Here is a 27,077-nt window from a genome sequence, read left to right on the forward strand (position 1 = left end):
AGAGTACCTGCCATCTTTATCTAATCTAATCTAACAATTCAGGCGTCAAATCCCAAAGGCGTGCCAGTCACAAAGCGTCCCCTCAGGTTGACGGTAGGCGGCGCGGCGCGTTCTTCTCAATTCTCGTCTTGACTCTGTTCCCAGTTCTCTCTGTCCGTGCGTAGCATGTTACTGGGCCTAAATGCAGGTGATACGGCATGCTCAAGCTAAGTATTAATAATATTAATACACAGGTCGATTCATCAACAGAGGCCACTAATTACCTCTCGTAGATGGACGTAAAAAGCAGTTTCCCGGTAGCAAGCATAGGACGACAGCATGGCACTCGTGTTGGCGCCAACCAACACACCACATCGGCCTTAACCTGGCTTCACTCCGAAGACAAACCATGAGTGCACGGAAGACGTAGCTGCTCGGTAAATATAATACTAACTGCCAATGGTCAGAACCATCCATTCTCGACCACAAAAGAATTGCAATAGACCATGCAATAGACCGCCGCGCTGCAGCCCCAAAACACCTGCTGCACAGTGGCCGTCTGCGCATCCCGCGGAAGCCCCGATTGCGACAGTCTGCACCCACGTCTCGCGTAGGAGCGCCGGCAGTGCATTCTCAATTTGCGACATGCGCTCCTGGAGACCGTCAGGACCTGCTCTGCTAATTATTGTGATTTGAGTGAATCGAGTGATATCTTGAACTGCGGCATCGTATGCTCGAGGTGCTGCAGCGCTACCAGGTTCCGCCTCAAAGTGGCATATGGGTTTGTGACTCGCTTGTCGGGCATGTTTACGTGAATAGTGCCTGCGGGTTGCAGTCAGGGCAGAGAGCTCGCTGGGAAAGCTGAACATGTCTCCCGAAGGTCGTGTAGGTCAGTAAATTGTTCGTGGCTCCTGCGCGCCGCGTAGCTACGATGAATTGCTCAGAAAGTGTCATGTAAGCCTGACCAGTACGACGCACCATGGGAGTCGGACTCAGAGATGATATGGCTATCTCAAGAGCCACAGACAACTTAACTAAAGTAAGGGAGAATGATCCTAAGAGGAAGAGTCCTACCATCGAAGTCAAACCACAGTGAGAACCTCGTAATTCTCGCAGAGGATTACACCACAAAAAAGCTTTAGTCTCTCCCGATTGCCTCAGAGCAGCCGACGAAAACGCCTAGCGCGACGAACATAAGATGCATTTATTATCAGACTTGACAAACAATGATAAATTTGGCAGAAGAGGCCACAAGTAGCAAAGAAACATTTCTAGGACTTCTTGAGTTCAGCCTGAGTCGCGTGGACCTTCTGGACAGTGGGCCTCTCTGCCATCTTCGCGTGCCATCTGGGGGAGGGGAGTTAGGATAGAACTTAGCAGAAGATGAGTGAAAGCATACTTGGAGACGCTGGGGAACTTCTCAGCGATGTCCACACCCTCGAGCAAGCCATTGAGGGCAAAGTCGTTCCATCTGAAGTGAACCTCGTCCATCAGCGTCCTTCGTTCCACGTGCAAAAGAGAATCACGTACGGAATAAATGAGAGGTCGGAGACGGTGCACCGGCCGCCGACGAGCCACTCCTGCTGGGAGAGCACACTCTCAAGGACGCCAAGCACACGCTGGACCTCGTTCTTATAGCGTTCCTGGGCGCTCGCGATTTTCTCCGGGTGGAAGAACGAAAACCAGGCCGCCTGGCCGAAGTAGGGGCCCTGGCCAGAGGCCTGGAAGAAGAGCCACTGAAGCTGTCTGAAGCGGTCCTCCTCTGTTGCTGCGGAGATCTTCTTCTCTGTGTCGTACTTCTGGACGATGTACTCGATGATCGCGTCGGACTCCCTGAATTATGTCGATGTATTGGATTGGGATAGAAAGAAGCGAGGTAGAAAACGCACCAGAGAGTAAAGTCGTTATTCTTGTGGTCGATGATCGTCGGGATACGGCCGTTTGGGTTGTGCTTAGTGTGCTCTGGAGCTTTGTGGTCGCCCTTCTGGAAGTCGAGGTAAATGGATTCATAGGTCAAGCCGAGCTCCTCAAGTACAATGGCGACCTTCCTACAAAATTGAGTGTTGAATAATACTGCGAAGAAGATGCATAGTCAAACGCACCAGCCGTTGGGGCCACCTTTGTGTGTGAACAAAGTGAACTGCTTGCCATGCGACATGTTGGTTGCAAATTGCGTATTGCGACTTGTGAGAAGGGCTGGTGAGGACAATAGCGAGGTCTTCGAGCTCCTGAGTCTTCCAAGTGCTCGACTGCCACCTCTTATGTACCTTCGCCGGACCCTGGTGGGATGCCTAAGTCCGAACTGGGGTGTAATTACGATGGGGGCTCTCACCGTTACTCCATCAACGGCTGGGTCAGAAGATTCGAGAAGCCCCGATAGCATTGGGCTTCGGCGCAGCGTGCGTGGTGCCCGCGAGTGCGTTGGTCTGGATGTCACGTTCTTCAAACCTCGTCCAGAGTAGCGACTAATCCCAGAAGTGGCATCCGACAGCTCGTAGCGACGTGAATAACCTGTAGACATTCCCCAGGGGGTTGCCCGAGGCGTATAAATATGGCCTGGATCAAGATGACAAGGCCTACTGTACTTCTGTTGTGGAACTGCAGTCACACGGCCCTTGAACCAGTGCTAAATGGCTTCTCAGCCCAACGTTTTCAGTGTGTGAGAGATCCCGTGGCGTGGGATATGCCGAAACGCAGTCCGTATACGCCGTAGCAGTACTTCTGGGCCTTCTGTCAAAGGTGTTAGCAGTAGCCACCGGAGTTCCTATCGTATCATCAGCTTATCGCGTTGCAATCACCCTGCGTATCTCATGATCCATGTTGCGGTAGCTGGGGACCATACTTGCGCAACGTTCACTGACTGGGATCACTCTTGCGCGGGTTTGGGACAAAAGGCTTGCTAATCCACGACCATCGCTCGCATGCCCTCAGGGGCGAGTGATGCTGCTCTTGGTCTGACTCAGTGACTCAGCGCTGAGCACACCGCGCATCGCGCACGAGCTATCGCGCAAGCAGTCTTGCAGTACCTGCACAAGACCTTTTAGTTAGGTTGATCTAAGCTACTATGCCGAGGATAAATGCATAAATCTTACCAAGACCGAGAGCGCGTAGTTAATGAGCGTGGGGAGAACGTCGGTGATCATGCAGGTACGGCGCGCATACGACAACCTGGACAACTAGTAGCGTCTCAGAATCAGACAGCCGTTTCATCTGCTCTGCCAGTGTTCAATTTTAGAATCTTTTTTGGCATTTAGCATAGGCATGTGGAAGACATATGGCCGCGGGAGTCAACGATAGAATCCGCCGTTTCGGGCAACACCAGATTGGAAAAGAGGCGCATCACTCACGTGATACGCATCAAGACGTCACTTCGCAGGCTGCAGCCCGCGGCATAGACGCACACGACGTTAACGCGAGCGAACCCAACAACGCTACGTCTATGATCGTTTCTGCAAACTTTATGGCCGATATAATTGTTTTAGGAGCTACAGGTGCGTGACATAGCAACATTCCTGGTGTTGAGACCCACTGAGAGGCTTCAAACCCCAGGTTGCACTGGCCAACTTATTGCCCAGTACCTCGCCTCACACCCACAACGTCATTCGTTCACCCTCGGACTTGCGGCGAGGTCGAAGAGCAGACTCGCTGACTTGAAGAAGAAATTGTCCTTGGGCAACGATGTCAAGGAGTTCTACGTGGATGTTGCCAACTCAGAAGAGGTGGATAGTGTTGTTCAGCGTGCAAAGGTCGTCATTAATGCGGTTGGACCGTTCTGGCGGTGGGGGACTCCGGTTGTTAGGTGCGTCTGGGTCAAATGTGTGGAACTTTCCGTTTGACTAACTCTCTTTTGTAGGGCATGCGCACGGCACGGCATTCACTACGTTGACCTCTCTGGCGAACCGTACTGGATACACGACATCATCCTTGAGTGAGTGACACCTAGTGTGTACCTCTTCAATCCTTCCCCTAACAGATCCAGATACGACTACCTCGCTTCCAAGACTCACGCCGTCATCATCCCGGCCTGCGGCTTTGATTCCGTCCCGTCCGACCTGAGCGTATACTTGAGCAACAAGACCCTCAAAGCACTCGCCGGGCCCGAAGCGAATATCGACTCGTCGATAACGGCGTTTAAGCTGAAGGGCACCATCTCTAGCGGCAGCTTCCAGACTTTCGTCTCTGCGTTCGAGGATGTCCCTTTACAGAAGCTCCGCGAGGCATTGCGGGACTGGGCTTTGAGTACCGGTAAGCTCAGCAAACCACCAGTGTTGACAGGACATCTCAGCTCTCACATCCCTAGCTATCAAAGGTCCAGAGTATGAGCATCGCCAACTGTTCTACACCCTACCATTCTCCAACCCGCCAGTTTACGGCGGCAAGTACTTCATGGCTAGCACGAACCGCGCCATCGTGCAGCGGACATGGGGTATCAACGAGCTCCAGGTAAATTGTCTCGTGTGTTCATTTACCTAAATGCTGGCTGACGATTGCGCAGGCTTTGGAGACGACCTCGTCAGAAGCCCGCACACGTACGTATGGTCCGAAGTTCAAGTACGACGAATTCATGGTCCAGAAAGGGAAGATTTCATCCGTCCTACTGAGCCTGAGCTTAGCATTCACCGCTGTCTGCGTACTGATTCCACCAGTGAGTGCTCCTCATGCTCTAGCCCACGACTCCCTCTAACATGCCCTTTTTAGTTTCGCTGGCTGTTCAAGATGCTCATCCCCGGGCCCGGCGAAGGGCCTTCTGAACAGTAAGTCTCCGTGCCCCTATACATTCGTGCCTGGCCAATAATGCACCGTGCGCTTTAGGCAACTGCAGAGTGGTTTCCTCAAGGTGACGAACGTCACCTCTTCTGTGCCGGTCCCCAACAAGCCGCGCACGCACGTTCGGAGCGTCATTCGCGGGCGGGGCGACCCAGGCTACGGGCTCGCTGCCGTCATGATATCTGAGGCCGCGCTCGCGCTCCTGCTCTCACGCGCGGAGCTCCCCGACGTCGCGCGCGAGGGTGGCGTCCTCACGCCTGCGAGCGCCCTCGGCGACGTCCTCGTCAAGCGTCTCCAGAACAGCGGCAGGTTCGAGTTCGAGAGTGAGGTCATTCTCAGCGAGGAAGACGAGAGTAGGAAGACGCGGTAGTACGGTGCCCGCTAGATATTTCTCGGCTGTCTTACAGCGTGCCTCGTTTCTGCGTTGGACTTCTGGGCAATAAAATCTACGCTTTTGAGACACGATATAAGCTCATGATTGCTGTGAAATCCCAACTGTATTGCCCAAATAAAATACGTAGTCCATGCTTCTACTCTTCCTCGTCTTCCTCGTCACCTTCGTCTTCATCCTCCGATACTTCCATCCCCGCAGTGCGCATCAGCTGCTTGTCGCGCCTGCGCTTGCCATTGAGCTCGTCGAGGAGCACGAGCAGATCCTCCTGCTCCTTTTCAACATCTTGGCACTTCTCTTCAGTCGTACGCAACTGTTCGTGCGTGCTTGCGAGCTCTGCCCGCGTGCTGTCGAGATCCGCGCGCAGCTTGTCCGCCTGCACATCGATCAGTATCGCGCGCACAGAATAGACTGTCCAAAGAGAGCACACCTCGTCTGCCCGCGCGGAAAGCTCGCCAACCTTGCTCCGCAAAGCCTCGAGCTCTTGTGCCTGTCTCTGCAGCGCCTCGAGTTCCTGCGCCTGGTGCGCTATCGTCTCGCGGAGGGACGCTACGAGTGCAAGCGTCTCTGTATTCTGACCTGCAGAAGGCGGTGGCGCCTTCGGGTCCGCAGAGATGCCTCTCTGAACCGTGTCTGTCACCTTTTAGTCAGCACGAAGCCCCACAGAGAAGGAATTAGGAGGGGAGGTAGGAGGAAACGCACAGTAGTTCGACTTCCAGAAGTCGGCAAACGCCCAGTCGAACCAGACCTCGCTTTCCTTTTCGCCCTCGCCGTTCGCAGGATGTCCGCCCTGGTGGGGGTATGAAAGCACAAACGTGTCAGGCCCGATTGCCTTGAAGCGGTCGTCATCTCGCAAGTTCGTGATGCGCCCTACGAGGAGGTCAATGCCGAGCCGGGTCATGATGGGATATATCGTTGTCCTGCACGTTGCGGTGAGTTTCCGGGACTAGGAAAATTAAATGAGGGGGCACACCGTGTGATCTCGCCCGGTTCGCGATTGAACTCGTAGCATATACCGAGTAGGAACGCACACAGCGCCGGTATCATTGAATCTGCCTCGGGGGCCTGGTTGATAGGTTCCACCAGCTACACATATTGACATCAGCCACGACCCCACCTCTCAAGACGACGTGACACTGACCATGCCAAGCGCACCCGCCTCCAAAAAGCCTCTTACTGATGGCGGATCCTCCCAGAGCCACTGTATGAGCAAACACAAGTACCCAACGATCAGCCTATCCCACTCTCGCGCCTCGCGTTCGGACGTATCCGCGCGCCGGCGCGACAGTAGTGCGAGCGAGAGGTGCTCGCTGAGGATCTGCAGCAACGCCTGTTGCTCGTCTTCTTCGGGCTCAGGCTCAGGCGCTGGCGGTGCGCCGCCGTCTGCTGGCACGAAGAAGTTGCCGGAGGCCTGCGCAGGAGGCTGGGGGACGATGCTCCGTGCGAGAGCTTTTGCGCGCGGCGAGAAGCGGATGAGGTCAGCGAAGAGTAGCGTGGAGAAGTGGGTGGACGTGACAGCGGCGACATCCAGAGGTGATGTGGGCTGTGTTATCAAGGCCTGCAGTAAAGGAGTGATAGGCGGGCGTTCGGTGGCTCCTGCAAAGTATATCAGCCTCGTAGATGACGCCGTATGACAGCTTTCCAACCTTCCGGTGGGACCATAGCCTGCACGATGGCCTCGCGAATGTCACCCCTCTGGACGAAGTTCTGGAGTGCACGCTGTCAGAGTCTGCACGATACAAACATATACTACACGAACCTACCTGGAAGACACCGAGTGCTGCGCCGCGAAGCTCCATGCTGTCCCTTGTCCGTTTGACACCAAGCACACCATTGAATTCGCCATGCAGCGCGAGATCTACGAGTGCATCAAGCGCAGAGGCCGGCTCGAGACGATCCCACTCCTCGCCATTTGACTCGGGGACAGGAATATATGGAGTGATAGACATGGATGGCAGAGGGATGTTCAAATTCACCGGAAGGAGATGAAGGACCTACCCCACGAAGGTTGAGTCAGCTATACATCTCACAGGCGAAGGGCACATACCTGAGTCTTAAGTGACGATGGTGCATTGCTTGACAGGCCAAGCTCGATGAAGCAGCGGCAGAAGGCGAACGTCTCTTCGGGCTGAGCATCGGCTATCAAGTCGCATGTTCGGGAGCAGAAGCGAAAGACGTACGCTGCCACCCTTCGAGTTCACGAGGATCCCCATGATACCCACGACCAGCGCTGCGTTCGCACGTTTCTGTAGGGGATCCCAGAACTGAAGCGCGAAGTTCTGGGGTGCAGGCTCGTGTGGTGGGAGCGACGGAGGGAAAAGCAGCATCGATGGCAGAAATGGTGGCAATGAAGTTTCGCGGAAGTAGCTCTGGGAAGAAATGTTAGCTGTGCATGAGGTAGGACATGAATAAACGCTACCTGATTCGAGGTGTTGTATCGCAGGAGGGTGTCCACACAAGTCAGTGCGTCGCGGACAGACACACCACCTTCTATTCCGCCTTCTTGGTTGACTATACTAAAGAACTTCTCGAATGCGCCTTCGAACGCCAATATCTTTTGGATGTCGGGGTTTTGCGAAAGTAGCAGCTGTAGCATGGTCAATGCCTCTGAGCAGAAAGCCGTATCAGAAGCTGAACATACGCAGCTCACGACTCACGCACCTGTACGTATAATTTCCCTCTTCTCATCCAAGACGGCAATGACAGTCGTCGGTCCTACTGGCGCCTTGAGGAAAGAGCTTTGTACGACCTGCCTCCGGTTCTGTAGGAGTATGACCAGGTATTGCAGGATCGCCAGACGCAGGTAGAACGACTGGTCCGCAAGGAGCGCAAAGAGCTTGTGAATTGCGGCGTCGTTCTCGAGAACCTTGTCCGTGTGCTTGAAGCTCAGCTCCTTGGCCTGCGCCGGCGCATCCTCGTGGACCTCGCAAAGGATGCTCAGCGTCTCCAGGACAGCCTTACCGATGTCCGCGTCGACCTCTGCATCGTTCTGCAGTACTTCAAGTAAACCCGGAAGAGCACGCTCGCCGATCTCGACCCTCCAGTCGCGCGAGAGGCCCTTGAGCGAGAGTACGGCTGCGCGTCGGTCTGCGAGGAGCGTCGCCGGGCTCAGCCTATCACTAAGCCGTGCGATTGTGTCTGACGGGGACTGTGGCGCGCCTTGTGGGCCCCGCAAAGCAATATATGTCTGTGAGAGAAACTCCATGTCGGGCGGGGAACGTCGGTGTCGACGTGTGCAGTTAGATCAGAAACTGGCCGCTGCGTATTCCTTCACGTGATCCTTTGATGCGCCCGGTGATGCGCCCGATTCAGAGCGCGGGAGCTTTGTGGCGCTCATCCCCCACGTTCCCTTCAACCACGTACGACTTCGCCCACGTCAGAACCTCAGACGGTACTGTGCATCCGCTTTCTGCACCAACCACTGCATAATTAACCATCGCTAGAATTGCTCGTACGCTATGTCAAGCAGGATAGAAGACAGGCGTGATCGTAGAGACCGAAGTCGCAGCAGGGAGCGTTATCGCCATGACAGACGGGACCACTCTCGGGACGGACGTCTAGACCGATGCGAAGAGCGACGCTCTCGGGCAGACAGAGAAGAGGGCGAGTTCCGCCGCTCCCGCAGCCCCAGACGAAGGTCCCCCTCGCCGCGTCGCTCAACATCACGTTCAAGACAGCGAAGGCCCTCACGTTCACGCTCATACTCTCCGAGCGGCGAACGCCACCGGAGCGAGCGCAAGGACCGCAGGAGGTCTCGCTCGCGCTCTCGTTCTGTTTCGAGCAGCTCGTCAAGCTCGTCGGATGGTAGGCGGCACAAGAGGGGGCACAAGCACCACAAACGGAAGCGTAGCCGGAGCAAGGATAGGGAGAAAAAGGAGCGGAAGAAAGAGAAGAAGGACAAGAAGGTGCGCAGTTGTGCACCGTATGCTACTTTTACCTTATACTATAGCATCTACAGAAGAAGAAGAGTGACCATTCCGTCGGTGCACAGTGGGGTAAACACGGCATCATCAGCGAGACAGAGTACGCCTGCACCATCTCCCGCCGCTTGGAGAAGCATGCTAATCCATATCACCCAGCCTATACACCAAAGAAGCTGAATTCCGTGCCTGGCTCGTCGAGGAGCGCATGATCAACCCGGAGACCATCTCGAAGGACCAAACAAAAAAGGAATTCGCGCGCTTCACCGAGGATTACAACACCGCGACGCTCTCGCATGAGAAGTTCTACAACATTGCGTCGTACGAGGCCCGCATGGCTGCGCTCCGCGCTGGCGAGTTCCTTCCGCCGACGGACGACGGGTACGACCCCAACGCGGACATGCGCGCGCTTCAAGGCGCCCACCGTCGTAAGCCCAAAGAGCGGGGCGAGTCATTCCTGACGCGTGAGCAGCTCATGGAACTCCGCAAGGTGCAGGCAGAGCGTGTAGAAGTGCGTACCGCTTCCATTGTGGGTGTATTGGGCTAACTGAACTGCGCAGGTGGGTAAGATGAAGCTGCTCGGGATGGATGTCAAGCAAAATATGGGTGTTCGCATGGATGGCACTTCATTCGACGAAGGGCCTTTCTGAGTGTATTACTCCCTCGCGCCGTGGTTGCAAAGATCGCGATTAAAGCGTGCTATATGCTAGGACTACAAGTGATATGTTACAGACAAGTCGTAGGATACACGATATTAGAGCGAGTATTAGGGATATCTAGGTACCGTAATGCAACGCGAAAGCGTGATGAAGAAATGTGAAATATGGAGTGCTTTTTGTCGTTATACACCGTCAAAAGGTCGTGAATGGGTCATATATAATCATGAATGAACGGTGACTGAAGGGGGGGAACGCGCTTTAAGCGATAGGTGCCTTCTCCGGGCGCCCAGAGCTGCTGTGGGCGTAGGTGTACTTGCCAGAGTGGAAGCTGAAGACATGGTACTCGACGCCGCGGAGCTCCCAGAGGAAGAGGAAAAGGAAGAGAGGTCCCGCGATGATGTCGAGGATGCCGTACCAGATCATCTCCGAGCTCGGGCTGATGATGTTCGAGCCCTCGGACAACGCCCAGCAGATGGGATACGTGATAAGCATGAATGCAAGGTATGCCGACGAGAGGATGTAGCCCTTCCGGAGCGTGCCTGCCTCGGCGAACGTACAGCGGGGTGCCTGCCAAAGGAGCACGAACCTTGGAGCACATCAGTTCTTCGTTCACGAAAATGATGCTGGCTGGGACCCACCAGATGTAGAAGAGGGCGATAGCACCGAAGACGTAGTAGCCCCACTTGTAGGTGCTCGGGACAAGGGCCCCGACAAGGCCCATGACGACGAGGACCATGCTCACAAAGGCGGTCGTGACGATGTCACCGAGCGACAGTCCGGTAGCGAGCAGGAGTTCAAGCAACAACAGCGGGAGGGTGATGAACCACTGGATGTACCGCACGTACTAAACCACAGAGTAAGTGGCAGCTCGAGTGATCACCCTACAGAAACGACTTACCCATACTTGGCGGGTCACGTTGGGAGGGCGGAACTCAGTCAGGACGGGTGTAGAGCCAAGGTCGGAAGCCATGGAGAAGTAGGCAACGGAGGTCGTTAACATGATCATGAATGCGATCTGGTGGAAAACCCGTCTACCCCGTGGCCTCTGCGCGCAGCGTCAGTCTCGGGTTGCTTGAGCACGACGGAGCGATGCTTACTATGAGAGTGAAGACTGCCATCACAAGCGTGCACACGGTGATGAACGAGAAGGCAGCCCAAAGCCAGTCGGAGGCATTAACACTGATGTGCTCTTGCGCGTCGGGTGGATTCGAACCAAGCGCATCGTTCCTGCGCACGATCCATTGTGGAACAAACATGGCTGGGTGTCGAGAGGGAAGAGCAGGTAGAAGGGAAACGTGAAGTTGCGCCAAGGTCTACGACCTGTGCTAGAAAGCTCTTATGCGAGTGTACGGGAAATGACTGGGGAGAAGCTTGAAGTGTGCAATGCACCTAAAATATGTAGGTATGCCGGCAAGCATGGCACGCTCCCCGCGTTCGGAACGTTTCGTACAGTGAGTCGGGCATAGTCCCGACGCGCTGAGGTCATTCGGCGCGACCTGGGCTGCCACGCACGGTCCTCGAATATCCCAGGCGCCGTCTCGAGTAATGGCAGAGGGCAATTATTACCCACAATGCGCATGGTCGGCCGACGCAGCGTCGGGCGTCCCGTGGACGATAACGATGACAGAAGTCATTCTTGCGGACAAGGACACAGGCTCTCTCCGCACGCTCTATCGCTGAGATCAGCAAACCGGGCTCACCCGGTGGTCTTGCTCACCGTGCTGTTCACATTCCGCTCTCGGATCCCTCCTCCGTGTTTTATGTACAACAACCATACGTCATTCACCCGGACAGATGCAACCACATGTGCCTGGACCTACATGACGTCGTCGCATGTTGATCATATCACCCCGCTAAGGGCCTGAATTGCTCTGAAGATCAACGTTCAAACGTTCAGGAGCGGAACGGCTCGTTAGCAAATGTGCAGTACAATATGCGATATGGGTGTAAAAAAGAAAGGGAGGAAAGAAGGAAGGATAGAATCGACATGACGCCTGAGGCGGGGATGATACAGTATATATACCTTCGGGAATAGGACGACATCGGATGCGTCAAGGCTACTCATAACGCAACATGGATGTCGCGGGGCTGCCGGGGTCGTGTAATTTTATTAAGGTCTAGGGGTGCTTGAGAAAAAATAGATGTACAATATTAGGACAACAAAGGGCATGATGTGTGGCAGTTGTTATTTTGATTGATAGGAAGAGTGTGAGCAGGAGAAGAGTGCTGGATATACGAACGCGTCCATGTTTCACTGCAAGGAAAGTATGACAACGAATAGAGCTAAATATGACTGAGATGAAGTTACTGCAGCAGACAGAGGCAAAGAGATGGAAAGACAAATGAGGGGGATAGTCCATATGAATAAACACAGCAATAACTATCATGGTTCTATACTTATCCAGCACGCGCGTACAAGCTCCTCGCCTCGTCGCTGTGCCCGGACTGACTCTGGCCCTGCTTTGTACTCGGCACCGCCAACGCAGGCTGTTTCGGTTCTTCCGAGTTCACCACAAACAGCGTGCTTCGCGAGCGCTCAGGCACATGAATCTCCGTGCTCATGTCGCCGCTCTTTACGCTCCCAGCCGTGCTCTGCCCACTGGGGCCGGCCCCGCCGTCGCAGCTCTCGCGCGTACCGTCCATCATCGACAGTGTCAGCGACAGCCGCGACGGCCGCCGCTCGCGCTTGCCAAACATGATCGGTGAGCTCGCACTGTCGGATTCGTCGCCGTCGCTGGCATAAAGTGGCCAGGACTGACGCATGTACGCGGACGGTACCGTAGAGGACGAGTGGAAGTGCCCTGGCGTCGATGACCGCGAGTTCGGCTGGCTCTGGCCTGGGGCGATCGCCGTCGTGGCAAAGAAGGTGGGGGTCGGCGCACCGCTTTGGTTGAAGCTCAGCCCCGTACTCGAGCGGTTCATGGAGTGCGGTGTCGTTGGTGGGTTGTTCTGCGAATACGTAGAGGAGCGGGCCTGCGGCGAGTTTGGACGGGAAGAACCACGCGAATTGCGACTTCCGAGCCCACCGTAGTGATATGGCTTTGGCTCGGTGCTGTCTTCTGGCCTCATCGGGTTAGATCCGTCTCTGTAGGCCATCGACGGAAGGTCCGGTGTTGGAGGTCGTGATATGCAGCTTCTGCGTCGCCTGCGCCACGAATCAGTATATGCGCGTATATATGGCGATATTCACGTACCATAACCACCAGATGAATACTACAATCGCTATCAAGCCGAAGAAGCCACCCAGAATCCCGCCAACCACTGGAGCAATGAAGCTAGAGCTGGTTGAATGATGCGAGTTCAAACCTCCAGCAACACTAGAGCTGGGAAATAGCGCTGACACAGGGGCCAAAGTTGATGTATACGTCGTCAAAACATACACAACCGACCCATCCGACTGCGTAGTTGTTTGCGTGGTCACAATTACCGAGGGCGCTGGAGTTATAAGCGATGTATAGAATGGCGTTGATGTTGAAGGGCCTGATACAGACGATGGACCGGACTGCTGAATGGTCGTTGTCGTGGCAGTAGAAGCAGTGGAAGACGTAGTGGAGGACGCTGATGAAGGGGCGTCGGATGGTAGTTCCTGACTTGAACATGACGCGAAGAGAGTCGCGGTCGGGGACACTTGTGTGAATTCATATACAACTGCTAGTGGCACCTGGATTGTCGAGGGCCCTCCTGCTACAAACAAGAAGCAGTGGCGTTAACAATTTCGGGAAAAAGCAGACTTTCGAGGGCACGTAACGGGAGAAGCGCGATCATGACTCGTCAGGGATGACGACGTTGATTTTCCCACTCAGAGCGTCCGTCGTCGACGTGAGCTCTTGTTGGTGGCTGCATGCAGAGTGTATGCCACAAAGCGTCTCAGATGCCAGTGTTGTTATGCCGCGGAATTGTCGGGGGATGGGTGTACAAGCGAGAGCGAGCACTTACCGAATACGGTGCTCACCACGGCCACCTCTATAGTCACGCAGCCTGTATCATGGGGGTCCGTCCCGGTCGCTGAGCATGATTCAGTCGTGAACGTCGTTACCACTGGCGGAAGTGTGGTCACGCTTGCTGAGAAAGTGTGGCTGATGCTAGTGCTCGCGATAGACGTGTACAGCGTCGTCGTCGGGGTCGCGCTGCACGCCATTCGCTTGCCGAGTGCGTCGGCCTATACCTCTGACCAGCCTGGTGCCGTCGTCGTCGGTGAGAGGAGCGAATCTTGGTGGTGTTCAAGATGGCGGCGACGGCGAGTGCCAGCCGTTTCTCAGCGCCTCGTGTTAGAGAGAAATGAGCTCAACCGCCGCCGTATCAGGCGTGCATCGTGCCGCTTTCGTCAAGAACGACGGCGTGGGTATTCGCCAAACGGTGCTGGGAACTGGCTTTGCAGGTCGTCCGGCCGCGCAAAAATGCGACGGGAGTGGGGAACGTGGTGGTGAGCGGCAAGTGCGAGATGGGCAAGGCCTGCGAGAGATCGCCAATCTCTTCCCCAACCGTCATCCCATCGCACGCGTCCGCACTCAACCCTCTGGTGACCATCTGCGTACTCTTTCTACTATTCTTGCAATGTGGTCAGTCGGCTGTCTGAGGCTGTCTGGTCCAGGGTCTGTTTCAGCCGGCGACCACGACTGTGCGAGCGCTGTGAAGCTCTGACTGGAACGAGCAGGCCCTGGAGTCTTTCTCGTGTTCCCTTTTGAACTATCTTACCAATGCCTATCTATCCCAGCAAACACATTTTGAACGCTCAGGTAGCCATCCGTGCACCGTGCTGCAAGCAGTGGTTCGATTGCGCGGAGTGCCACGCAGAAAGTCAGGACCACCGCCTGCGCAAGACGACCGAGATGGCCTTCATGTGCAAGAAATGCAAGAAGGCGTTTCGTAAAGACATGGCAAGCTACGAAGACAGTGACGAATATTGCCCACATTGCGATAACCACTATGTGCGTGCTTGAGTCTCATGGATCACTTGCTGCTCCCGTGCGGCCTGCGACCCTGCCTCGCAAAGTCCGCCGGATCCTCGCTGACTTCCGCTGGTGTAAAGGTTGTTGAGGCGAAGACGCCGCAAGCCGCGCTTGGCGTTGAGGGTGATGACCCCCGTATCAATGCTCGGTGAGCAGACCCGCCTACCCGTATTGCGAGGACTAATCCGCGTCTGACACCACCCAGCATGCTCAAGGACGAGCGGGTCAATGAAGACCCAACACGTTCCATATTTGCACAAGACTTCGCGGACCGACTTGGCTAGAATACATTCTGGACCCAGATTTCTGTTTCACCATCATTGTCGCCTCGCTGTGTGCTGTCGTATACCACTGTAATCGTGTTATTGTTGTCCCTCATCAGATCCGACACCCCGCTCAGCAGGCGGGACGACCTCCGGAGCACAGCAGGAAAGCCCAAGAATAGACCGCCAAGTGCATAGCCGTCGTATTGATCAATCCAGGATCCCCCGAACTCTGCTAGCGATGCTGTGGTGTGTTTCTATTCAGACTCGCACTTTGTGCGCCATAACCGCTTTCCATCACGGCGCGAAGTGTTCTAGTTACGCTGGTCCCACTCTAGGTGCCCCCGACCTTGTCTGCTGTTACGTTCCTTTCACTTGCCTCCGCCGCTAGCGTGCGCTAACCTCGGGTCTAGTCCTCTTCGTCGTATGTGACTCGATTCCCAGTACTCGTCGCGAGTGTATTCGAGAAGTCGTCGCGTGGGCAACTCCAGAACCTCTGGACTCGGGGATGAGTCAGCCCAGATCCATCTAACGTCAGATGTGTCCAACTGGGATGCTCACTCGTGCTAGAACGACCGAGCAGCTTGATTGAGTTTCATACAAGCTCCCTTAGGGCGCACTGGCTCTCGACCTCATGTAAGCGCTAGACATTCGGACGATCGGAGTACTCCGCAGAATCCCGCCTCTGCGCGTCCCTGCAGCTCACTTTTAGTTTTTTGCTACCCACAGCTGGGCGTGGCGTCTCACGACGGGCTGCAGGCTAATCCATGCGATGTTGCATTGCTTCCAGATTTACTACGAATTTCACCTTCGAGGGGCAGGCGTCGTCAAGCGGTAGCCTTGTGGCGCCCAATAAAACCCGCGTAACGTGGCCACCGGTGGACCGACGTCCGACGACAGAGCGGACAAGGACGATAATAAGCAGATACAGCCACTCTTGTTCCCACCCCGGCGTCCAGCGGACTAAATCTATCGCATGACGCAACACGCGTCCGGCATGTGTGTGCAGAGCGCTATGCGCTAACACAGCGGACGTAGGGGGACCGCGGCCTCTCTTGCTCGCAACTTTCGATCCGAGCTGCGAGACGGCAAGGATGGAGGCTGCTGCCTACTCCGTGTATAAAAGGTCTGTTGCTCCCTTCGTCAGTCCCCAGTGTTCTGCTCACCCAACACATCCCAGCTCTCTTCGGAGTTACCGCCTCGTCCCACCTTCCTTAGTGCATCCGAGTAGCAGTAAACAGCCATGGGTAACCACGCTCTCGACCTCAACCCGCCCGATGCCGTGTTCCACATCACCACCCACGCTTCGGACTGGCTGTTCTCGATGTTCTCCTTCAACACCTTGGTGCTCCTGTTGGTCATCGGTCTGACCCTCACTGTAAGTGTTCAGCCCTCTCAACCAACAGGTCGAGGGCTGACAGCGTCTTTTGCAGCGTCCCCGCGGTACCCGTCTGTTCCACAACCTTGCGGTCATCATCCTTACTACGACGTCCATCGCCTACTTCTCCATGGCTTCTGACCTCGGTGCTGCCGGCATCGATACTGAGTTCCGTGAGACCGGTGCTCCCGCAACCCGCCAGATCTGGGTAAGTAAATTCGCAAGTTGTGGCGCAAGCAGTGCTCTAATTTGGTACACAGTATGTGAGGTACATCCAGTGGTTCATCACCTTCCCGCTCCTCCTCCTGTCGCTGCTCCTCACGACTGGTCTCTCGGTCTCCGACATTCTCACCACGCTCTTCATGTCGGAGGTCGTCGTCATTTGCGGCTTGGTTGGCTCCCTCGTCCACAGCACCTACAAGTGGGCCTACTTCACCTTCGGTACCGTTGCGCTCTTCTACGTCTGGTAAGCTTTAGCTTCATGTTTACCGCTCCATCACGAGATTAATGGATGTCTACTCAGGTACTCGCTGCTCGTCAACGGCCCGCGCACTTCGTCCCCCGGCGGTGGTGCCTTCAGGACCGGCTACTGGCTCTCCGCGGGCTACGTGTCCTTCATGCTCCTTACGTACCCCATCTGCTGGGCATGCTCTGAGGGTTCCAACCTCATCACCCCGACGGACGAGATGATCTGGTACGGTATCCTCGATCTCATCACCGGCCCCGTCTTCCTGTCGTTCTTCCTGTTCCAACTCCGCGCCGTCGACTACGAGTCCTTCGGCTTCGCTTCTGGCAAGTACAGCGATGCCGTTGCCGCCCCGGTGCGCCCGACCAAGGCTCAGGAGGCCGGTGCTGTCTAAGCAGAGAGAGTGGTTGGGTGGTAGGAGATGAAGGCGCGGGCTCAACGGGCACACAAGTAAAAGCCCGCGCCTGTGCTCTCCTACTCCGATTCCACGCAGTTCACGAAACTTCTTTACGAAACTTTTTCTCACGTCTCCTCACGAATACCTGATGGTATATTGTACTATCTTCTTTTTTTGCTCCGTGTAATACCGTCCCTACCCCCAACCCTCCCCGCTTTTCATTTCTAGAGCGCTTTTTTAATAGGAATGTAATTAATTTGGCCTGTGGCTTTCTGGAATTGCATTCTGGAGCTTAATTGTCATATCTACCATTGGATCATAAAACTGGCTGATCTACCGTTTTATCGGGAAATACGGCAGTGGGAGTATTCTGTACTTTGTCGGCTCAGGCCCGTGCTCTGGCGGGATTGATGGGATTTTCAGTCGTTAAGCCTTACAGGCATAACGATAGCTCCTTGTTAGCTTCTCTCTGCCAATCTCCGGTGAGGCGGTGAGTACAAAATTAGACCTGACGCCGTGCAGTCGAAGTGATGTAAGTGAAGTCAGTGTCAGTTGAAAGCTCGACTACCGCGATAGTGCCTAAGCACCTCATTTGGGGACCGTGTTTATTATGCTGACCCGCGATTGATGCACGATGTCTGAAAAATCTCGTAGAACAAAATATTGCGAACAAGGCGCGCGTCTTGTCTGGTCACGTGCCCCTAGCGACGTTGCAATTTGCGAAGTGTTACGATTGCTTGAGACTAACGGCTACATTTCGACCTCTGCTTATCTCTTCACTTATTGACCCTCGTCTTTCGGCCGAAAATGCGAATCAAAGAGTCCTGTCGCGCTTTTTCATTGAAGTCGGTTCTGTATGAGGTCTAGAGAAGTACATGAGGGCGGCAAGGGCGATCGAGATCTTGTTTTCTCGGTCTTTTGTTCATGCGACACTTTCTGGCGCCACAAAGCCTCAGGCCTCAGATTGTACGCCGTACGTGAGGCCGTACAGTCGGAAAGACCAAAAAAATGTAGCGTGTGCAAACAACAAACTGGTGGGTTATCTTCTTTTATCGCACATTACACGGTGTCGACTTCTAGGTGGCGAGGGCTGGTAATTGACCAAGCAAGCTTGCCCCATTGACATCACAGAGCAGCGAACTGACCCTCTTGTGGTAGCAGTAGGCACAAGTGGCATAATGAGAAGTCTGACAGGGGTCCGTCATTGTCCTGCAGTGATGCTCTGAGACTTCCAGACTAGACTGTCTCCAACGTTGGGGCAGATCAATATACACTTCCGAAACTTGGGCAGAGTGCACGGAAAATATCCCGAGGTGCGTTTGTCGCCAAATCGCAAATACAAAGCCTACAGCTCAAAGCGACGTGATGCAGCCTTATTGCCGTTCGATAGATTTCGCTCAAGCTACCCCAAGCATCCTTGCGAGCGCAGGTGGCAGACTTCGAGTCTGGTGAGCTACAATCCCTGTCTAGTTCTGCATGACTGTGTATAAAGTTGAGTCTGTATAGACGTACTCGTGGAGCTGGCAAGAGCGTCGGCTTGCCCAGGGATGTCCTGCTTGATGCGCCTGACGGTCGTTATGACACGATCCAGGCGCATACTATGGTCCGCGTCAGAAATGACGTCGGCGCTAATGGTGTCCGCTCGCATAAAACTCGTCGGGTGCGTTTATTCCTCGAGTTTTTCTTCAGCTTTTCAGCCTCTTCCCTATGTCCCTTTGTTTTATTTTCCCTATCGGTTTATATCCTCATATCGTAAAACCCGCCGTCTCTGTCCCCGCCGTCTCTGTCCCCACCGTCTCTGTCCCCGCCGTACCTGTCCCCGCCCCCTAGTCTCCATTTTTCCGGCGGCACAATCACCGTTGAGTCCTTTGCCATCTTAGGCGGCCAGGCGTGGTCGAAACATACGCTGTTTCTAGGTCACCAGCTTCTCTGATGCATTCCTGATTCGTCGACCTGCCGCAAAAATATGCATGATCTGCACTTGTCCAATCCCCTCTCGCTGCCTGCGGCATTCAGGTAGCGGGCCCTATAGCCCTCGAAGATCTCATTCAACCGCGTGGGATACCACATTAAACGGGTTCAGAACAAGGAGAAAGCAGAGCGGCGCAGTCGAGGTCGTCACGGCGTATCAGAGATCGGGAATATGCTTAGTGAGCATCTCGCAGAGCTTTGGCGATTGACAGCCTGTCTTCTCTCCACACTTGTGCCACAGGGGTCCACCATCTGAAACGCCTTTCCCTGCATATTGTGAAGGACATTTTGCCTCTGACCTGCAGGGAAATCATCCCACGTACTCTTCCTTGGGTCTGCGGTGTCAGCTGCTCCGCAGAAACCGATATACGACATGAGGGCCGAGTCTGCAATGTTATCCCTACGTATGTGTCTGACATCCACAGCCACCTCGGCCTCGGCCTAGTGTTGGACATCTGACACGAGTAGAGGTTCTGGTCATCTTCAAAAAAACTTAAGGGCCGTCCGCTGAGTGTTTTTCAAGAAAGATATTTTCGACATGGTAAGACGACAACGGGAGCGCTCATCAGGACTGTGGAGCAGATAAGAGAACACGCGCCGCCTGCGGTCACAGTGGATAGAAAAAGCGGTTCGATTCAAGCACATATCGACAACTGAGACACTCGCAGGGTAATCGCAGAAAGTATGTAGATAGTTTCAAGAGCAAAGTATTCTGTGAGCACAACTCGGGTTCAGATAGCTGAGCCGCGGGTCCGCAAGCGAATCAACATCAGCGAGGGCGAGACATCTTCGGGTCTGCAATACGCCCAGCTCGTACGTCTACGGGTCAGCGATGCCCAGAGAGTAGGAAAGAGCGTGTCGCTCGCATACCACCGGGGAAAGCGAGTCAAAAGCTCGCAAAAGGGACGTACCGACCAGTGCTGACGGCGTTTGTGGTCGTGTTGACCATGTCGATTCAGGGCTGCGGCGTTTGCGCTCTGGCGTGCTGCTACCGGTGCAATGTCGAGTTCGTACCGCTATAGCCCAGCGGAAGAACACTGTCCGGCGGATGCCTTGGGAGACAGCAGTAAATATGACAAACCTCTCGCTGCTGATGCATGAGGCCGGATAAGTCAGCACGTACGGCTTCACTCTGAACGTCCTTGGTGCGCACCTCTCCGCCCCCGCCGCCGATCAATTCATAACGCGGCCTTTGGGAGACTCGGATATCGATGGTAAGAGTTAGGACGGGGTGACCAGAGCATGGCGAAGATAGTAGAACATGTAGGCTGAGTCTGGCGACCTAGAAAAGAGGAAAATAAGCGCGGGATGTGGCTTGAGGCGAGATCGTCGCGTTGTTGTCTGGATAGTGGTTGCTGCTGTGACGGATTGGCTGATTGGAATTTCCGCCTCCCCGGCGCGTGCGCCATTTACCTTACGTTCTTTTACACCACATCTCCTCAGGCCCCCCCGCACGTCTTCTCCCACGACTCCCTATGCAAGTTCGGATTTCAGACTCCTCAGACGACATCAGCGGCTCCTCTTGCGCCTCCGACCCTCAGCATCACCATCATGGACAGCCGACTCACCGTCTTATTTCCACCACGCCTCTTCTACAAATCTTGCAAGCCGACATAACGTAGAACGTCATGTGTCTCTATACTGCCCGTTGAGGTCCTTGCGCCAAGTCAACTTGGTCGCCATCCCCTGGACTAGAGCACACCTCCCCATATCGGCCAAGGCTACGTCGCCATCATAACCGGGCTCCATGACCAAAGGTCTCCCCGATGTTCCCTAGATCAGCAGTTGGACGACGTACCTGGCCACACCTCTCTTCATCACTCCGGCCACCATCGATGAGTCGATTTCGAGAGCTGCACCACGTCGCCAATCATGGTAGACCTTCATTCTCTTCTAGAGCTGGTCGTCAAGGCTGTTGGCCGCGTCTGCGACCGAGCAGACCAGGCAACCTTGAAGGCTGTGTCCTCCGTCTGTATCCTGTGGCGGATTATCAGCCGTCTACATGCCTTCGATAAATTCGTCTTCATCGCCGAGATGAGCCTCGATCACGAGCTATGCTTACAATAGGGACGGCACGTCCGCCATCCGAGGCGTAGAGCCAAGCCTACCAGGGGGGGGGGGGGGGCGTGATGGACGATGAGGATGCATATGTGGCGGGTCGCCTGGGTCCGACCAGAGGGAGACTTCGAAGCCGACCTGAAACCCACCGAACTCACCCAGCTGTGCGACCAAGATGTGAGCCTCAGCGCGGGCATCATATCTAGCTTTGCCAACTTGGTCACCGTCTGTACCCTCACGTTCAGGCCACTTCATGGGTCTCCAAATCCTACATGCGTTGTTGTCCGCGTGCGAGCGCCTGCTCTGTCGTCGTTGCAGCCATGCTCGCCCTGCAGAGCGTTTCGGACCCGCAGCCGCAGAGCGAATTGCTCGGTACGCCCTTTACACCTCCATACCTCGCACGTGATGGAGGAAATCCTATCTGGCTCGCGAAAATGGGGACTGTGGAAAGCACTCGTTTCCTGAGTTTAGTCATACGGCTGCACGATTCGAAAAACGCAGGCTACTTCATCGAGGCCGTTGGCAAAAGGCTTGAAAAGCTCGATCCGGAACTCGAGGGCCTTCGGAGACCGGATGTGAGTGGCGGAGAGTCACATGGTAGATTCTAGGGCGATCAAGCCGAACATCAGCACCGTCCACTGTGAAGACATGCTGTCGGTGGCATTCGCTGAGTTCATGAATGAGCTGAGCTGACCGCATGTATAAATTATCTTACTCACTGTCACGGGCGACGCCCATTGACCCGAGCAGCTGCCAGATCTCCTCCCCCTGCCGCTCCCCTTGGCCGCCGAAGGTCGTTGAGCGAGCGCGCTTATGATCATGCCGCCCACATGATAACTTAAGCTATTAGATCGAGGTCCTCTTGCGACCGACATCGTCCGAGAGAGGATCCGGACGGCTCCACCTGCTCATTCATGAGGCCATCCTGTCATATTCCGTAGTGCCCGAACACACATGAGTGCTGTGAGTTGCCTTGTCTTTTTGCAGTGCTGTTCTGAACAAACTCGTACGCGGCTTCCTCCAGCACAGACTCCATGATCTTCGATACTCAAACCGCTAGAAATGAACATTCTCGCTCATCAGCTGGTGTTTCTTTTGCGTCACATTCCACATGAAGAGGACCTACTTCGAAGAACGGCCTAAGGGCGAATGATACGGTGGCTCTCAGTGCTCAGCGTCGGCCTCGAGTGATGAGATTTACCGAGATTCGCCCTGGAAACCAGACTCAAGTGTTGTGGCCTCATAACATGATTTACGGCGTCCCGAGTTCAGAGGTCAAATAGGCCCGGCTAATGCGAACGTCTACGAAGCAGAGAGCAATGCCTCCGTTGTCGCCGTCTTCAAGCACTGATACCTGCGTCCTCTGGTGACGCATGTGTCAGTAATCGCACGAGAGGCGGTCAGCCTGGCAGAGACTGCAGACAGAGACTATACTTTCTGGCGAACCCGCCATGCCTAAGCGTGCCCTGCGGTGGGGTTGCTCGAGGTTTCGACCTCCCGCATAGCGCCGGCGCTTGGCTGCTCTGGGCAGGCGCGGCTCGATTTGGGCTCACCTCCTTGGCACAGGTCGTCGTTCCTCCTTACCGTCAGCTCGCAACCCTGTAATACAAACAAAATGGTTTTTCTTTCCCCCTAAACGGTGAGCCTCTTCATTGTCAAATTTGTTTCTTGCAGGCTGAGCCTACCCTGTGCATCAACCTGGAGGTTGCATGCAAAGATACGCGCCGTTAAGTTGGGCCGGTTGGGCCTAGGCTCCAAGATCTTCCTCAAGGTCAGAAAGCCGCTTTCTAGTGGTCTACACGCCCTCGCCATTCTCTACCAACCACGGTGTGGCCGACATTCCATTCGTAATCAGCCTTGTGGGATAGCCGACATTGACTCGACTCGACACGCCATGCAAGCTATCGCCGCTTTGCCCCAGCAGGCACTGTCTGTCTCAGTTATGCGGCCTCTACAGCCATTGGGTCCTGTCAGTACGCTCTGTGGCTTCTCATTTGTTCTCTGAAGCTCAATGTTAGTTTGGCTCATCAGGGACTGGATCCGCATCCCAGCTCCAACCTCCCTGTCGTGCCTTGCTCCACCGCCTTCGCTCATCGCGCGAATATTATCCCCAGTCCGCCAGATGTCATCTTCGTCTCATCGGATGGTGTACACTTCTATGTCCATTCCCGCATTATCCTCAGCGAATCTATGAACATGTTCGGTGCCATCTTGTCGGCCAAGAGAGACCAAAACAGCGACAATCGACTTATCGCACTGTCAGAGCCGGCCGCTATCGTCAACGTCGTCCTTCACACAGTATACTCCATTTCCTGCGCACCGTACCAGCCCGATGCTGATACCCTCATCGCCGCCATCAAGGCTCTCCCCAAGTACGGGCTGTCTCTGAAGCAGTGTCTCTCCCCCGCCATGCCTGCCTATGCCGTCGTGCTAAACATCGTACCGCGCGCTCCGCTCGAGTTCTACACGCTCGCTGCTGAGCACGCCATCCACCCCCTCGCCGTGGCGATATCCAAGCACCTGGAGAACCTCGAGATCACAGACATCTCGGACGCGCAGATGCAGCGCATGGGCGGACTATACTACAAGAAACTTCTTGTCATGCTCGAGCGGCGTGCGGACATGGTGAAGCGGCTCGTGCGTGCGCCGCCTGAGCCTCATCCGCCCATGCCCGACTGCTCCGAACTAGACCAACAGGCGATGCGGAATGCGTGGACGCTGCTCGTGTCAGACTTTGCGTGTGAGCCGTTCAGATGTTCGTCCTTGATTACCCTACCTCCGGGGATCGTCGAGCTGACCGATCCATCATACAGATACATCGAGCCAGTCCGTGATGGCGAAGGTGGGAATCTTGCCGGGTATGATGATATGTAACGGCTGCAAGGACGTGATAGGGGCACGTCTCCAAATGCTGCAGGCGCAATTGCTTGAACTTGACCAAGACTACGCGATAGAGTGAAGGAAATTCTTGAGAATCCTTGCTTGGTGTTCAGTCCTCTCTCGACGGTAGTCGCTTGAGGATGTTGGACGGTGAGCAGAGTTGAGGCATCGCTTGCCAGTTCGCTGCTACGACTTTCGCACCGAATGTAACAGTACTGGTGCAGAGAAATTCATCGTCAATATCCGGGGAACTAAGGACGAGAGTGAGCCGTAGTAGAGACAAAGTATGCGAAGGTCGACCCGCGGGATGCACAGCCGGGGCACGGGTTGTCAGTCTGCGGGATATGTGTAAGCCGGGAGAGTATGACGCCGTCCGCATCATTATTATATTTAGCGCCCCGCCGGCGCATTTGTAGCCCCCAGCCTTGAGCTTGATCCTAGGACCTAGACCTTGCTCACCCGAGGTGTCCGACAGTGCAAGATGTTGAAGTTTTTCTTCCAATTTCAAGCTTGTGCTCACGTTGTTTACCCACATTTATTCACAAATTACGCCTTTCGTTCGTATTTAAGATACGTCGAAGTAGTTAAATACCCGCAGAGTAGACTGCAAACGTTGCCCTCTCGATGACGTATATAAACCACACCGGCGACCTTCGACAGCAGATAGACCTCCCTTCCATTCTGTACAGCAGCCACAGCTACATTCGGCGCTGAGTGCTAGCACTAAGCGTACTCTTAGGTTTCAGACGGCTATGATGATGTCCGAACCACCAGCTGCAAGCGATGACGCTCGCATTGCGGCGACAACAAGCAGCGTGACTGTACGTGGCTCGTTATCATTGTCAAATTTCTACCACTGATCGTGCCCAGCTCTGCAGTCCTCAGTAGCATCTGCAGTGAATAATGCAGAGAACGAAAGGCAGACCGTCACGATCTCGGCCGTCTTCCACCCGAATTCCAGCATCCTTCCTGTTACCCCAGATACAATCATGCTGTCCTTGGACTTTGTCTTCTTCTACGTCCACTCAGGCTTGCTTATCCGGCGGTCCGAGAATAACTTCAACTACCTGCTCCCCGGGATGCGCCAGGGCGATTCGGAGCACCAGCCACAAGTGCTCCTCGTGGGAGAGCACTCGCAGGTCCTTAACGTGATACTGCATACGGTCTATGGTCTTCCCTGTGGCCATTTTAACCCTACAAATGACATGCTCGGCGCCGCGGTTGCAGGCCTGCATGCGTACGGCGTGCAGCCGAACGTACACCCCGCGCTAGGGACACCGCTCTTTGCGCTCCTCGCCGCACGCACGCCCCGCGCCCCGCTCTTCATCTACACGCTCGCGGCACAGTTCAACTTTTACGACCTTGCCGAGCACGCGTCCGGATTTCTGCTTGGCATCACGCCGCCGTCGATATCCGAGGAGTGTGCGCAGCGTATGGGCCCCGTGTACCTCCACAGGCTACTCGGGCTCCAGACCCGTCGCGTGGAGGCCATGAAGAAGATCCTGCGCCGACCGCCCAGCCGTCACCCGCCGATGGATTGCTGCAGCGCTGAGTCGCAGGCCGGGCTGGCACGGGCGTGGATGTTGGCCGCGGCGTATCTCATATGGGAGGCACGACCCGGTAAGTCGAAGCCGAGATACAGTGCCTGTGTCATGCTGACGTTCATGACAGAGCTAACGACGACGTCGATGGAGGTGACGTTTGATAATGTGGCAACGAGTATTCAATGCGACGGGTGCAAAGCGGTCTACCGTGAACGTCTGGCCCAAGCGCTGAGCAGCTGGGACCTTCAGAAGGTATGCCTCGCGTTTGGTTCAGCCGGCGACGACAGCTTATTTTTCTGCTTGCAGAGAACGATTTGATGAGCGAATGGTGGACAAGCTGGAGTGGCGAGGGCGATGAGAATCTTCGTACGATGTGAGCTCGTTACATACACGAATATCTGGGATTGATATTTCTCGTTAATAGAAAAGAAATTATATTTAAATAAATAAATACCGGAAGAGTATTGTCGTAGCCCGAACAAATTTGGTCCAGCCTTTGCATGAGATGCATGATGATTTGCAAGCTGTGTCATGTATCTGAGCCTCTTCGTTAGCTGACGTTGACACGATCGTGGAAAACCGCGGCTGCCCTGCGACACCGACGTCCTGGATGGTGCCTGAGCGAAAATGCAACTGAACTGCAGCAGAGGGTAGATGCAACGCGATTGGCCAAGTTGACCTCATCGTCGTCGTTATCGTGGTAGGTGACTATTTTGACATTGATCTCTTCGGTTTTCAAGATAGCGTGCTGTGGAGGCTGGCCAGTGCGTGAGTGAAGGTGAGTGGGTGGCAGTCAAGAGTGGAAAGCGTCGCTCTGTTTAGCGTGCGGCCCAAGCGTCAAGACCGCGCGCGAATCGGCAATGAGATGCAAAAACGTCAGCAATGAATCATGGATGACGCCACCTGCGGCAAAAACGAATTTAAACAATGGATAATGAGAATTCCCCGTCCAGAGCGGGTCGCGCTCCTGACAGCGGTAATGGGTAGTCTCCCTACACAGGGCCCCCGCGGACAGCATCCTGGGCACTATCTGCGGGATTTTGATAATCGTGTGACCCAGATTCTGTTTGCAGCAGAATCTGAGCGCTCCTGTCCAAAATCCGTTCGATTTTTGTCTGATTACACTTTTGGCTCTGCTGTGGTCACTATCAGCCGGATTTTGTATGTCTCACAATCTAATTCTTAGTTGAAAGCTTTTCTGCATGGTACAAAGCGGGATACACCCGTGTGAGGCCAGAGGAGCACAGAGGTACATTGAAGGCCTATGGGCAAGTTCCCTCTAATAACCTGTTCCTCGCTTCTCTAGTTGCCCCTGCCACCTCGCATCTACTGCCCTCCAAGCTGTCTCCTACAAGTGACCTATACTACACCAGTGCGGCCCGTACTGTGATGCAATGTGTCGGCCACCCTGCCAAGCTCTCCAGGCACGCCGGAGCAGCAGCATCCGTCGTACCA

The 27,077-nt window shown here is 54.8% G+C and overlaps 9 protein-coding genes across 9 annotated transcripts; 6 read left to right on the plus strand and 3 right to left on the minus strand.

The window, feature by feature from the left end:
• Window positions 1-1,164: 1,164 nt before the first annotated feature.
• On the minus strand, window positions 1,165-2,192 carry PHACADRAFT_260287 (uncharacterized protein). The gene is made up of 5 exons (XM_007398392.1): window positions 2,082-2,192; window positions 1,869-2,027; window positions 1,510-1,812; window positions 1,379-1,450; window positions 1,165-1,326 (listed from the first exon to the last, which is right to left on the minus strand). The coding sequence occupies exons 1-5, from the start codon at window positions 2,135-2,137 to the stop codon at window positions 1,251-1,253; spliced, it is 666 nt and encodes a 221-aa protein (XP_007398454.1). The 5' UTR covers window positions 2,138-2,192; the 3' UTR covers window positions 1,165-1,250.
• Window positions 2,193-3,417: 1,225 nt separating this feature from the next.
• PHACADRAFT_260290 (uncharacterized protein) lies at window positions 3,418-5,192 on the plus strand (the record flags this gene model as incomplete). The annotated part of the gene is made up of 8 exons (XM_007398393.1): window positions 3,418-3,470; window positions 3,529-3,778; window positions 3,833-3,907; window positions 3,959-4,224; window positions 4,280-4,422; window positions 4,475-4,624; window positions 4,678-4,733; window positions 4,792-5,192. Coding segments are annotated over 8 exons (1,318 nt in total), but the record flags the coding sequence as incomplete, so codon positions are not given.
• Window positions 5,193-5,276: 84 nt separating this feature from the next.
• Window positions 5,277-8,342, minus strand: PHACADRAFT_98431 (uncharacterized protein; the record flags this gene model as incomplete). Its single annotated transcript, XM_007398394.1, has 11 exons — window positions 5,277-5,504; window positions 5,598-5,757; window positions 5,836-6,057; window positions 6,111-6,223; window positions 6,279-6,730; window positions 6,784-6,844; window positions 6,901-7,131; window positions 7,185-7,276; window positions 7,314-7,506; window positions 7,557-7,744; window positions 7,799-8,342. The coding sequence occupies 11 exons, from the start codon at window positions 8,340-8,342 to the stop codon at window positions 5,277-5,279; spliced, it is 2,484 nt and encodes an 827-aa protein (XP_007398456.1).
• Window positions 8,343-8,593: 251 nt separating this feature from the next.
• Window positions 8,594-9,714, plus strand: PHACADRAFT_260296 (uncharacterized protein). The gene is made up of 4 exons (XM_007398395.1): window positions 8,594-9,042; window positions 9,096-9,160; window positions 9,217-9,568; window positions 9,618-9,714. The coding sequence occupies exons 3-4, from the start codon at window positions 9,266-9,268 to the stop codon at window positions 9,705-9,707; spliced, it is 393 nt and encodes a 130-aa protein (XP_007398457.1). The 5' UTR covers window positions 8,594-9,042; window positions 9,096-9,160; window positions 9,217-9,265; the 3' UTR covers window positions 9,708-9,714.
• A 25-nt stretch (window positions 9,715-9,739) lies between these two features.
• PHACADRAFT_260297 (uncharacterized protein) lies at window positions 9,740-11,453 on the minus strand. The gene is made up of 4 exons (XM_007398396.1): window positions 10,814-11,453; window positions 10,615-10,761; window positions 10,355-10,560; window positions 9,740-10,302 (listed from the first exon to the last, which is right to left on the minus strand). Exons 1-4 carry the CDS (start codon window positions 10,970-10,972, stop codon window positions 9,975-9,977), a joined length of 840 nt encoding a protein of 279 aa, XP_007398458.1. The 5' UTR covers window positions 10,973-11,453; the 3' UTR covers window positions 9,740-9,974.
• Window positions 11,454-11,681: 228 nt separating this feature from the next.
• PHACADRAFT_148574 (uncharacterized protein) lies at window positions 11,682-17,583 on the plus strand. The gene is made up of 9 exons (XM_007398397.1): window positions 11,682-12,861; window positions 12,911-13,400; window positions 13,653-14,275; window positions 14,431-14,644; window positions 14,746-14,813; window positions 14,871-16,306; window positions 16,362-16,514; window positions 16,567-16,772; window positions 16,830-17,583. Exons 6-9 carry the CDS (start codon window positions 16,172-16,174, stop codon window positions 17,164-17,166), a joined length of 831 nt encoding a protein of 276 aa, XP_007398459.1. The 5' UTR covers window positions 11,682-12,861; window positions 12,911-13,400; window positions 13,653-14,275; window positions 14,431-14,644; window positions 14,746-14,813; window positions 14,871-16,171; the 3' UTR covers window positions 17,167-17,583.
• A 3,887-nt stretch (window positions 17,584-21,470) lies between these two features.
• On the plus strand, window positions 21,471-21,987 carry PHACADRAFT_186350 (uncharacterized protein; the record flags this gene model as incomplete). Its single annotated transcript, XM_007398398.1, has 1 exon — window positions 21,471-21,987. The coding sequence occupies one exon, from the start codon at window positions 21,471-21,473 to the stop codon at window positions 21,804-21,806; it is 336 nt and encodes a 111-aa protein (XP_007398460.1). The 3' UTR covers window positions 21,807-21,987.
• Window positions 21,988-23,092: 1,105 nt separating this feature from the next.
• PHACADRAFT_164077 (uncharacterized protein) lies at window positions 23,093-24,157 on the plus strand (the record flags this gene model as incomplete). Its single annotated transcript, XM_007398399.1, has 3 exons — window positions 23,093-23,171; window positions 23,321-23,953; window positions 24,012-24,157. The coding sequence occupies 3 exons, from the start codon at window positions 23,093-23,095 to the stop codon at window positions 24,155-24,157; spliced, it is 858 nt and encodes a 285-aa protein (XP_007398461.1).
• An 843-nt stretch (window positions 24,158-25,000) lies between these two features.
• Window positions 25,001-26,416, plus strand: PHACADRAFT_260304 (uncharacterized protein). Its single transcript, XM_007398400.1, has one exon. It carries the CDS (start codon window positions 25,068-25,070, stop codon window positions 25,938-25,940), a length of 873 nt encoding a protein of 290 aa, XP_007398462.1. The 5' UTR covers window positions 25,001-25,067; the 3' UTR covers window positions 25,941-26,416.
• Window positions 26,417-27,077: the final 661 nt, after the last annotated feature.

The sequence above is a fragment of the Phanerochaete carnosa genome, assembly GCF_000300595.1.
Source record: "Phanerochaete carnosa HHB-10118-sp unplaced genomic scaffold PHACAscaffold_7, whole genome shotgun sequence".
In the NCBI taxonomy this organism is placed as follows: domain Eukaryota; kingdom Fungi; phylum Basidiomycota; class Agaricomycetes; order Polyporales; family Phanerochaetaceae; genus Phanerochaete; species Phanerochaete carnosa.

Bases quoted from the DNA above. Each gene is read 5' to 3' on its own strand.
- PHACADRAFT_260287 (XM_007398392.1), bottom strand. From the start codon at position 2,137: ATGTCGCATGGCAAGCAGTTCACTTTGTTCACACACAAAGGTGGCCCC. The intron at 2,028-2,081 runs GTGCGTTTGACT...TCAATTTTGTAG, and splicing joins AAAGGTGGCCCCAACGGCTG to GAAGGTCGCCATTGTACTTG. The intron at 1,813-1,868 runs GTGCGTTTTCTA...GACATAATTCAG, and splicing joins AATAACGACTTTACTCTCTG to GGAGTCCGACGCGATCATCG.
- PHACADRAFT_260296 (XM_007398395.1), top strand. From the start codon at position 9,266: ATGATCAACCCGGAGACCATCTCGAAGGACCAAACAAAAAAGGAATTC. The intron at 9,569-9,617 runs GTGCGTACCGCT...TGAACTGCGCAG, and splicing joins TGCAGGCAGAGCGTGTAGAA to GTGGGTAAGATGAAGCTGCT.
- PHACADRAFT_260297 (XM_007398396.1), bottom strand. From the start codon at position 10,972: ATGTTTGTTCCACAATGGATCGTGCGCAGGAACGATGCGCTTGGTTCG. The intron at 10,561-10,614 runs GTAAGTCGTTTC...TCTGTGGTTTAG, and splicing joins ACGTGACCCGCCAAGTATGG to TACGTGCGGTACATCCAGTG. The intron at 10,303-10,354 runs GTGGGTCCCAGC...ATGTGCTCCAAG, and splicing joins ATCGCCCTCTTCTACATCTG to GTTCGTGCTCCTTTGGCAGG.
- PHACADRAFT_148574 (XM_007398397.1), top strand. From the start codon at position 16,172: ATGGGTAACCACGCTCTCGACCTCAACCCGCCCGATGCCGTGTTCCAC. The intron at 16,515-16,566 runs GTAAGTAAATTC...TTTGGTACACAG, and splicing joins CCGCAACCCGCCAGATCTGG to TATGTGAGGTACATCCAGTG. The intron at 16,773-16,829 runs GTAAGCTTTAGC...ATGTCTACTCAG, and splicing joins GTTGCGCTCTTCTACGTCTG to GTACTCGCTGCTCGTCAACG.
- PHACADRAFT_260304 (XM_007398400.1), top strand. From the start codon at position 25,068: ATGCTGTCCTTGGACTTTGTCTTCTTCTACGTCCACTCAGGCTTGCTT.